A 10,592-nucleotide genomic window follows, 5' to 3' on the forward strand; every position below is an offset into this window, starting at 1 on the left:
GTTGAGTTCCATCCAGTCATTTTACACTCCATGTTTGAAAGACGTGTAAATTAGAGGGCCGGAATTACAAACCGGTCTCAGGATGGCCCAGCTCACTGCACAAACACGTCTGCTGTCACAAATGGAGGAAAAAGTAAACATTGCATGACTAGAGCACAAAGGTACGTGCGTGTGCCTAACAGACAAGGCCCCCGAATGGTAGAGCAGCAGAGGGCGGAGCTTACAGCTGAGAGACCAAACCCTATAACTGCTAATTAGACAGTGAGGAGAGCCTCGGCACCTGACCTGTCTCTCTCTCTCATGCCCTCCCATCCTGTGTCTTACTGAGAACTGTGTAAAGTTACATTTAAAGGGTGGGGGGGGTGTCCGTGCAACACCTGGGCCCAGCACGGGTCGTCGAGCTGCGTGGGTTGCAGGAGGAGACGAGGTGCGGTGTAGACTCCTCTCCCATGTGAGCGTTCATGTTCCCCAGGGATCTCCCTAGCTAGTATGTGCTATAAACAGATGTGTTATCTAGAAACACTAGCCTGCTGTCTCATACGGTCGTACACACCCACACACCCACACACCCACACACCCACACCCACACACACACACACACACACACACACACACACACACACACACACACAGTTTCAGCTCTCTTGCCCAGTCTGTCTGTGTAATGGTGCACACAGTCACATGACCTGAGCTGATTGGATAGTGATGGCATATCAAGCGCAGCCAAAACTGTGTCTCGTTCAAAAGTGCCCTGTTTACTCGCAAGCAGTCACGCACACGCAGTTGCATGGTCATGCACACGTACACAAGCAAGTTGTGCTTGTCCATGTACACAAGTGTGCGCGCGTGCGCGTGTGTGCGTGCGTGCATGCATGCACTTGTTTATGTGCCGTTAAGGAATCCTGGTCTCTACACGGCATCCCAGTCCAGGATCTCTGTAATCTCTTCCATCCCCACGCACCCTCCAGTGGGTGGAGCTGGAGCCGAGGGCGGTAATTTAGCGTTGCATGTCTGCAAGCTCCTCCAGCCAGCAGCGCTAATCTCTGCTTGCACATCTCGCCCACTAATCTGCTGAGCAAGCGCTCTCGCCCACTGGCACAGGCGCGGGGGTGACTGAGCTGCCCTCCACTTCGAACCACCCGCGCGAGCAGCTTCGACTAACGCTTGCGGCCCACTCCCCACCCTCCGAATTCACACTTGGGGCGCGTGTGCCCTGTGCAAAGGCAGGACGGTGAGACTGAAACATTTCGTGTGCACCGCGGTGCCTGGCACACCGCTGTCGTTTCATACTAACTGACGTCTAATGGCTGTACTGGTTTTCAGAGCTGTAGCGGCAGCTGGGTCTGAGCTCCATCACTGAGTGCCTGGGGTACAGTGCCTCAGCCAGGGCCTCGAGGCCAGCGATCGGTCCTCTGTATCCCAGTGTTGATTTTTCTGTCAAGGGTGTTACTTTGGTAATTCAGCCCCGTCTCTTGCTCGCTCTCGCTCGCTCTCTCTCTCTCTCTCTCTCCATCTATCTCTCTCTCCATCTATCTCTCTCTCTCCCTCCCTCTAGCCATCTCTCTCGCTCTCCCTCCCACCCTCTATCTGTCCTTTCTCGTTTTTTCTTTCTCATTGCCCTCTTTCCATTCTTCTGCTCTTTTTTCTATTTCTTTCTGGCGGAGGTTGAATGCAGTAGGATGTTAATAAATATTAATGAGGCAGCCCCCCACTCCCATGGGAGTCTCTCTCTCCATCCCTATCGCCCCCCCCCCCTCTCTCGCGCTCTCTCTCTCTCTCTCTCTCTCTCTCTCTCTCTCTCTCTCTCTCTCTCTCTCTCTCTCTCTCTCTCTCTCTCTCTCTCTCTCTCTCTCTCTCTCTGATGCTGATGTAACTTGGGGTATAAGCTGAAGTGATACTGTTTGGAGGTGGTGGCCAAGATCTGCATGCAAATTTCTGCTCATCAGGATTCATACTGACTGACCCTTTATTAGCATTAACTAAAACACCTAGTGGGCATGGGGGAGGGGGAGAGACCATCTTCTATACACCCAGTCCTCAAACAAAATATAGCCTGAGAGAGGTTCATATTCATTCTAGCATGACGGCCCACGTTCTTATTCAGGTCTATAAAAGCAGTTCCCTACTTTTCCTATTCATCTTCATAAATCATCTCCCTGAATCTCTTCTTTGTGGGCACTGTTTTAAAAGCACTAAGTGGAATGTTGCGTAGGGGGTTTTGAGCCTTGGGTAGAAGGGATTTTATGGCCGTGACCTTAGACGTGCTTTTGCTAGTAGAGCTTCTGTCAGTTTGGAGGATAAAGAACTCATTACTGATGGCTATAGGCAGGAAGAAAGGTTTGTTTTACCCGGTACAAAATGGAACGATACAGGTAGAGTTTCACACCGGAGAAGTCCACCATGCTTCTAGCTATATAGCCTTTGGAACGTCAGCCTGGTATGAAATGGTGAATCAGTCAGTAATGGCCTTCTGAGCGCAGCCCAGGTGTGTAGGTGTTATCTGATCAAACAGAGACTTGGGCAGAGAAACCTGTTTGTACTTTGTGTGTGTACACGGGTACGCTTGCGCATGAACCAGTTGGCTGGGTGATGAGAAAGACTCCAGGTGTTTCTCCAGCTGCATGTATGCAGGTGTTGAAGTGGGTGCCCTGGCGAGCCCCCTGATTGCCCCTCTGTGGTGCTGTGGCCTTTTTCATTTCTTTGTTTGTCATTTACAACTAGCAGCACCTGGTAAGTAACATCTCCAAACAGGAAGGAGACCTTAAAGCCTGTCCCCATACGAGAGCCACACTTTTTTTTCCCACATTTTAAAATGATTATACAAGTCAAGATTTAAATGAGTTAAAGCTACTTATTCATGTCTTGCATTTCCAGAACTTAACAACTGATCATTCTGTCATGATGTGGTGTCATCCTCTCCCCAGCCACTTGATTAGACGCACCAAATGATATCCAAACTGCAGTGATCTGTAGTCAAAAACTGACCAGTGCTGAACAGGGCAGGGGCACGCTTGTCAAACCGCCCGTGCCAAACAGATGCGCTACCGTCCGGAAGTTTACACCTGCAAGACGAGTATGAAGTGTAACCTGTAATTCCCCGGCACGGCGTCTACAGTCTGTCCTCGTCCATTCCCTTCCATCACTCACTCGCCCTCCGTGTCTCCGTAGCAACAGGAGCAGGACCCCACCAACCTGTACATCTCCAACCTGCCGCTGTCCATGGATGAGCAGGAGCTGGAAGCTATGCTGAAGCCCTTCGGCCAGGTCGTGTCCACGCGGATCCTGCGAGACGCCAGCGGGGCCAGCCGGGGGGTCGGCTTCGCCAGGTGAGACCTCCACCCGCTCCACCGCGCCTCCGGCTTTGGCTCCCGTTCCTGCCCGGAGTCGGAGCCAGGACAGGATCCGGTGACCTTGAGAGCTGACTGGTGGAGGGAAAGCGAGTGCCATTTTGGCTGGGTTTGGTCGAAGTGCATCGTTTTGATGTGATTACAACATCGCTACTTTTACTCCCTGTTTCCCATTCGTTCCTAAAGCCCTGGGATGGGGTGAGGACAACATGACTCACAGCTGAGGGAACACACCTTTCTAACTGTCTCATAGCTGCAATCTGATGTGGCCCTTCTGCTCAGTGACTGCAGGAGTGTGTGTGTGTGGATCATAAATTCCCCCCTTACACACATGAGTGGTGTATAATATCTTTACCTCGCCTGTCCCTGAGGCAGAGCTGCTACGAACTCAGACACACACACAGACGTTCTACAGCTCTGAGTGTTTCAGGACACTTTTAGGTGTTTGCTTAACAATTACTGAAATTAGTTATTACATGACCTGAAGTTTCTGTTTTGTTTTGGGGTTTTTTTGTTGTTGTTTTTAACCCCTGGGTGAACTAGTGCCGTCCATGTGACAGTGTAAAACTCCTTAATGTTTCACCGCTTCCACTGAGTTTCCATTGCAGTAGCAATGAATTGGGTCTTTGGTCAGTAAACTATTTATATTTACCTGCATGGCTACTGTTGGATGTTGTGAGTGAGAGGGGTTCGTAATGGTGTGATTCCTCTGTTTCTTTAGGATGGAGTCAACAGAGAAATGTGATGCTGTTATTTCTCACTTCAATGGAAAGTTTCTCAAGATGCCTACAGGAGTAATGGGTAAGACAGAACATTTGTGTGTGTGTGTGTGTGTGTGTGTGTGTGTGTGTGTGTGCGCGCGCGCGCACACGCGTACTGTTTTAATTGTGTAACGCTGTTCATTAAGAACAAATGGCTGTACATTTGCAACCACTTATGTGCTCGAGTGTTTTATTAATTGTGTTTAGCTGTTCATTTAGGAACAGCACACGTCTATGGGTCCCTGCTAGGGCAAATTCATTCCCTATTCATTTGGTAGTAGAGACTCCTGGCATTTTTTTTTGTTTTTTTTATACCCCAGAGCTTTGGGGCATGGCTTTCAGACACAGTGCATATCAAATGAATGTAGGCTTAGATTGGAACAAGCACAGAGATTAACAAAAAGCCATGCTGTACCAGTGGCCTAATGCAGGAGTAAGTGCTTATTGATTACTGAATGCAGTTTGTAGTTAATGTTGAAAAAAGTGGGCAAATTCTCTCTCTCTCGCTCTCTCTCTCTCTCTCTCTCTCTCTCGCTCTCTCTCTCTCTCTCTCTCTCGCTCTAAACGGTGAAGGGGTCTCGGGTGAGCCTGGCTCTGATGTTGCCTTTTCTCCCTCTCTAAGCTTTGTAATTGGATTATTAGACTGAAATAGTCTCCACTGCCCATGTTGCCTCTCCCTAAAGGGAGGGGCGGGGTGGAGGGGGGGTTATGGGAAGGCAAGTGGCCAGTTGGAAGTCTGTATTTTTAGTACAATAGGAAAAAGTGAACATTTGGAGTGGATGTAGGCTATCACCACAGGGATGGACATGGCAGTCAAAAGACTTGACAGACTTATGCGAGCAGTGTTAAACTCCCTCCTCCTTTTCTCTGCCTCTGTCTCTCTCCAGCCCCCACTGAGCCTCTGCTGTGCAAGTTTGCAGATGGAGGGCAGAAAAAGCGACAGAGCCAAAATAAATACGTGTCGAATGGACGAGCGTGGGCCAGAGAGGGAGAGGCCAGGCTTGTGAGTTCTGTGTGCATGCGGGTGTGAGCGAGGGTAAAGTAGAAGGCCTCAAAATGCAGACTGGAATAAGAATCACAGTGGCAGCAACATATTCATGAGTCTTTTTCTTTGTCCGTCCGTCTGTCTGTCTGTCCGTCTGTCTTCCTCTCCCACCCTGTCTCTGCATCTACCTCTCAGACTGGAATGACGCTCACGTATGACCCCACTGCTGCGGCTATGCAGAATGGGTAAGTGGCAAAAGTAGACGATAAACCTTTTCACCTCCTGCCCATGAGCTGGGAGAATATAAATCTCTCTCTCTCTCTCTCTCTCTTTCTGCCTCCAGGTTTTATCCCAGCCCATACAGCATCACTAACCGAATGATCGCGCAGACAGCCATGTCGCCCTACATCTCTCCAGTGTCCACATACCCGGTACACAATCCGTTCAGCTTCTGCACTAGCCTTAATGGGAACCAGGAGTGCGATTAAGGTGTGGGTGTGTTGTAGTGGATTACGTTCTAATCTTTGCGGCTATGAGCAAGAACTGCGTAAGCACAAAGTCACGGGCGAACGGCTGTTCAGTTTGCCGGACTCTTCACGGCAGGACTGAGTGTATGCGCTTGAGTTGCGGAGTAGTCAGGCAGTTGTACATGAATGTACGGCAGTCGAATGATGTTTCAGCTTTCTTGAACGTGCAAAAATCAGACCCTGGACAGCAAAAGCGTTGTTTACATAACGATATTCCAGTACATGTTGATGGGGAAGTAGTTTGACCTTAATCCCTATAACTGCTGTTTCCACATATATATCTACTGTGGATTATTCTGATACAGTTAGTAATGTTTTGGTTTGATTGCTAATGTAAGTGTATGATTATTGTAATATAGATCATATGGACAGTTGGGTCTAATATGGATAATACTGGATCAGTTGAAGCGGCCCGTTTGTCCACAACATGACCCAATTAAAGCATCATGGTATAAGCATTATTAAGATTAATGGCTATATCATGTTACTAGCATTAATCACCTATCAGGTCCTGATGGTGTGATGGCCGTACTTTAAGGTAAGGCAGCTATCTGAGTCACTCTGCAAAAAATAGTACTTCTAAAAGATTAAAAGGTATTCTAAAATTACTTAAAACCACAAATATTTTAACTGCAATTATTTTTACTTAAAATTTTAAAATAAAATTGCTTCTTTTGTTTTTATGAAATGCATACTTCTAAAGATGGACCTCTCATTAGCTTCCAAAGGGTATAGACAGAAAAACTGCTTACAGAAACACCTGATATTTCCTTCTTACTGAGTGAAGAACAGTTTGCCTGTGGTAACTCACCTGTCACTATTTTACTGCTCTGCACTCATTTGAACATTGTGGGCTAATGATGCGTCGTCTGCCACAGTAGCTCACGTGACCCTCAGAGTGTAAATGAGCAAGCAAGAGAGAGGTACAGGAAGACTGGTCACACAGACAGAATGATAGCATTCAAGCTAATGTGAAAAGAACTATTTTATGCTAAAAGGTTTCAGTGAACATGCTAAAACACTCATTCATAATTCACAGTTCCCTAAGGATGCGATGTTCCAGCTTGTTTTCGTGTTTGTGGTTGTACAAGACTGTTGTGAAACCGAAACTAAATGCACTTTAATGGAAGCCTTTTGTAGGTCATCTCCGTCATTGTATTTACTATGTTTACTCTGGAAACAATGAAATGTGCCGAAAGTATGTTAAGCAGGTACCTTTGGTGTTTATTCTGCGTGTTGTGTAGTGTTGTGTGGGTATACATTTGATTGTTTCATTGTTAGCACTGTTTTGTGACTGTGTAAGTGGAAATATCTCAAGAATTTCACTGCTAGCACCAGGGGTGCAAAAGCTACAGAAATAGTAACTGACTTGGCAGTATATGTTTACACTGTCTCTCTTTTCTTTGTGTGTGTGTGTGTGTGTGTGTGTGTGTGTGTGTGTGTGTGTGTGTGTGTGTGTGTGTGTGTGTGTGTGTGTGTGTGTGTGTGTGTGTGTGTGTAAGGTGCAGAATCCATCCTGGGTCACCCACCAGCCATATATTATACAGCATCCAGTAAGACTAAATTTTAAGAATAATCCTTTTCACTGAAGTGTTGGGGTGGGTTTGCAGACTGCAGATAACCCTGGTCAAGGTTTAAGGTTGTCGATCTCTCCTGACACACCTGCCTGGACCTCGCCCTGATCCCTTCCTCTCTCCCCATTGAAAAAAACACTTTCATTATCTGCTGTTTGCATTTCTTACCCTGCGGAGCAAAGTTGCAGGCTCAGGGACTCCAGATAGAGTGGATTGACCCAACCGGACGGTCAGCACTAATAGGGACAGAACCATGTCTTCATGACCTGTCACAGTTATTCAGTAAAATCGTGTGATTTTACTTGTATATAACTTGCGTGTAAATAAATATTGTTCTTGTATATCATTTTACACGCGTGTCAGTCAAGAGCAGCTGTAGTAAGCCTTTGTGCTTTCAGAGTATAACTGGCAGCTCTAGGGAAAGGCATTTGAACATCTGAACAGGGTGTGAACAGGTGAACAAGGTGCAGATGTGTATGATATAGAAAGAATGCTAGTTAGTGGGTTAGACAGATGAGATGTTAGACAGATGGTTTTAGTGTATTCTGCTATTTGGAGACACCCCTAGCATACCAGATGATCCTGTATGGGCAGTCTGAATGCTCTGGATCTCTTATTCTGTCATCAAAGGTGACGTCTCTTTTGATGCCTGGCCCTCTTGTAGGGAGCTGTAATATCGCCCTCTATGGATCCCTCCATGTCATTGCAGCCAGCGTCCATGATGAGTCCCCTCACACAGCAGATGAGTCACCTCTCTCTAGGCAGTACAGGAACGGTGAGGAGACACACACACTCACTCAAAACGAACGAGTCGATAAAAACTTGTTTGCACACACCCAAGTGCTCAAAGTAAGAAACATTTCTTTAAACATCAGACAGTTCTCATCCATTCAAATGGATTTGAATCCGTTTTTCAAAGTACTGGAACTACAACCTGCTTGGCGTGCACTAAGAGCATCAAAGTTAAACTTCTCTTTGTAGACTTCTATTTGTTATAGAAAGTAATAAAAATTTCTTTGGTAGTTTTTCCACTTGGTTCACTCTATCTTAACCCATACACACTTTAATTAATTCACAAATTAATTGTGTGTGTGTGTGTGTGTGTGTGTGTGTGTGTGTCCTAGTTCATGCCAGCTAATCCCGCCATGCAGGGTGCCTACATCCCTCAGTACACGCCCTTGCAGCCTGCTGCAGTGGAGGTGAGTCAATTTGCACGCGGTCACAATCCCCCCGTGCACCCCGTCACAATCCCCCGAGCTTGAGCAATCAGGAGTTTGATTGGCTTGTTTGTTTTTGCAGGATAACAGCCCACAGCCTCAGGTGGAGTCCACCAGTGATCATTCCCCCTACAGCTACCAACCCGCCAAGTGATGAAGGGGTAAGAACAGGCCAGGCCTCAGTTCTGCCGAAACTCTAGACACGTTATCAGGTGCTGTGTAGCCTGTGCCGGTGCGCTTGTTGTGCTGGGCCTATCATGTGGGTATGGTTTGGTGCGTTGGTGCCAGGCCGGTGATGATGTGTGTGCTGTTGTGTTCGGGCCAGGTTCCTCAGCGCTCAGGACAGTGAGAGAGGCAACTACATCAACAATCATGCTTCCTCTGGACTACGTAGATGGACTACGCTCGGTTGTTTGATCGATGTTTGCACAGTTTCTGCGATGAGCTCCCTCTGTTTTTAATACAGCTATCCCAGACTATTTTGGTATAAGTTCTATGAGGTGCAAATAAAAGATTAATCAAAGAATGCTAGCTATCTACGAAGAAAATTTAAAAAAACAAAGAAAAAATGTTTTATTTTAATAAAAAGAAGGTTTATTTTTACCAAGGAATCATCACATGGGTGCAAAACCTTAAATGATCACGTGACTTCACGTCCATGGTAGCAGAGGTGTCCATTGTGGAATTTTTTTATGATTTTGAGATTTTTGTGTGGTTTTTCTCTCTTTTTTTTTGTACTGAACTAGCTTTGCTGTTTGAAGAGATTTATTGGCTGGACATTCTGAGAAAAAAAAAGTTTTGGTTTGTTTAATTTTGTTGGGGTTTTTTTGTGCTTGCAGTGTGAGTGTTGCTATGGTGAAGTGTTACATGTTTCCTCTTGTACAGTGTGTGTTGTCCTAAGGATCTGATATCTCTCTCTCTCTCTCATACAATTTGCCTTAAATTCTTTCCATCCAGCTGTACAGGTAGCCTATAGGTCAAGGCTGAACCAGAGAAAGAGATGGTGAACTCAGCTAGGGCCTTGTAAATCAGCAGAATAGGGCTTTACATAGGATCTAGCTAATGAAATATGTTTTGCCTAGTTTAGGTGTTTTTTGCTTTTTACTGATCTCCGTGGAGCTTTTAGAATAGATAATGTGTCGAGTGTTAACAAAAGCTGATTTCGTTTAAATAAGATGTAATGTTTTTGTAATCGGAGGCATGATGCCTCTGGTTGTTTGAATGTGGTAGAAATTCTGCTAAATGCTCACATGTTTTAATTGCCTTTTAGAGGAAAAAAAACCTCATTGGTGTGGTTTAATTGAACATGAACACATGGGTGGGGGAAAGCGGCTCGATAAAAGTCTGATTTATTATTACTTTGGCTTATAGGGGAGGGAGCTCATGGTCTGTAATTATTTTAGGGTTTTTTTCTTTCAGTTTTGATTCAGATTGTGCTTTTTGGTTGTGTACAGATTACCTAAGCCTTCAACGGCAACTTTCATCAAGGGGTCATGGAGGTTTCAAGAACTTTTTTTGTGTGTGTGGATTTTATTTTGTCTAGCTCTTTTCTAGGAAGCAAACAGAACTTGGCACTTTCAATCAAAGTTTACTTCACCAAAGACAGCGAGCTAGTGAGCAGAAATAAATAATGGAAATGACACCATTTTCTCCCTGGGCAGGATACAATTCTTTTTACTGGACTAGACTGCAATTTCGAGAATGTGCCTTTTTTGTATATATGCATTCAGCTGTCTTTAGTTATTGTCGCGATTTGGACACATGCATGAAGGAAGATCTGGATCCAACAAGTGCCACAAACATCACTACAGAGCACACAACTTAAATAAGAGAGGAAAATGCGCAAAAGGTGACGTTTGAAACTATGAACTGATCCAGCACAGTGATGATCTGTTAAGCAGGAAAGTGTTCCTTTTTAAAATTTTCTTTTACAATCACAATAGGCTTTATTTAGGCTTTATTAGGTTGTCTTCCAAAAGACTGTGTTTTTTTTAACTGGTGGTCCTATTGACCAATTATCTACCTCAAATTTGCGTTCTCCTCTGTTTTGATTGGCCGGGTTAGCAGGTTCAGCCCGCCCCTCCAGACCAAATGGCTAGCTCTGGAGCTGCCTGCATATACACTTGTTTTCTTTCAGGTTGTTTTAAAAAAAAATTATTTTTTTTTTTTCTTCAAACAAAA

At 45.5% G+C, this 10,592-nt stretch overlaps 1 protein-coding gene across 4 annotated transcripts in view; it reads left to right on the forward strand.

Moving 5' to 3' along the window:
- LOC113577522 (RNA-binding motif, single-stranded-interacting protein 1) overlaps positions 1-10,056 on the forward strand; it is a 33,811-nt gene extending 23,755 nt beyond the window's left edge. For 3 of the 4 annotated variants that reach the window (XM_027010212.2, XM_027010213.2, XM_027010216.2), the window contains exons 5-14: positions 3,169-3,326; positions 4,069-4,148; positions 4,996-5,111; positions 5,289-5,338; positions 5,437-5,524; positions 7,123-7,173; positions 7,859-7,969; positions 8,319-8,393; positions 8,494-8,572; positions 8,737-10,056. In XM_027010212.2, coding sequence (XP_026866013.1) covers positions 3,169-3,326; positions 4,069-4,148; positions 4,996-5,111; positions 5,289-5,338; positions 5,437-5,524; positions 7,123-7,173; positions 7,859-7,969; positions 8,319-8,393; positions 8,494-8,565 — 801 coding nt within the window. In that variant the 3' untranslated portion in view covers positions 8,566-8,572; positions 8,737-10,056. The remainder of the gene's footprint in view (positions 1-3,168; positions 3,327-4,068; positions 4,149-4,995; positions 5,112-5,288; positions 5,339-5,436; positions 5,525-7,122; positions 7,174-7,858; positions 7,970-8,318; positions 8,394-8,493; positions 8,573-8,736) is intronic. The other variant, XM_027010215.2, reaches the window with a different exon arrangement.
- The last annotated feature ends 536 nt before the right edge of the window (positions 10,057-10,592 follow it).

Source organism: Electrophorus electricus, chromosome 2, assembly GCF_013358815.1.
Source record: "Electrophorus electricus isolate fEleEle1 chromosome 2, fEleEle1.pri, whole genome shotgun sequence".
NCBI classification, from domain to species: Eukaryota; Metazoa; Chordata; class Actinopteri; order Gymnotiformes; family Gymnotidae; genus Electrophorus; species Electrophorus electricus.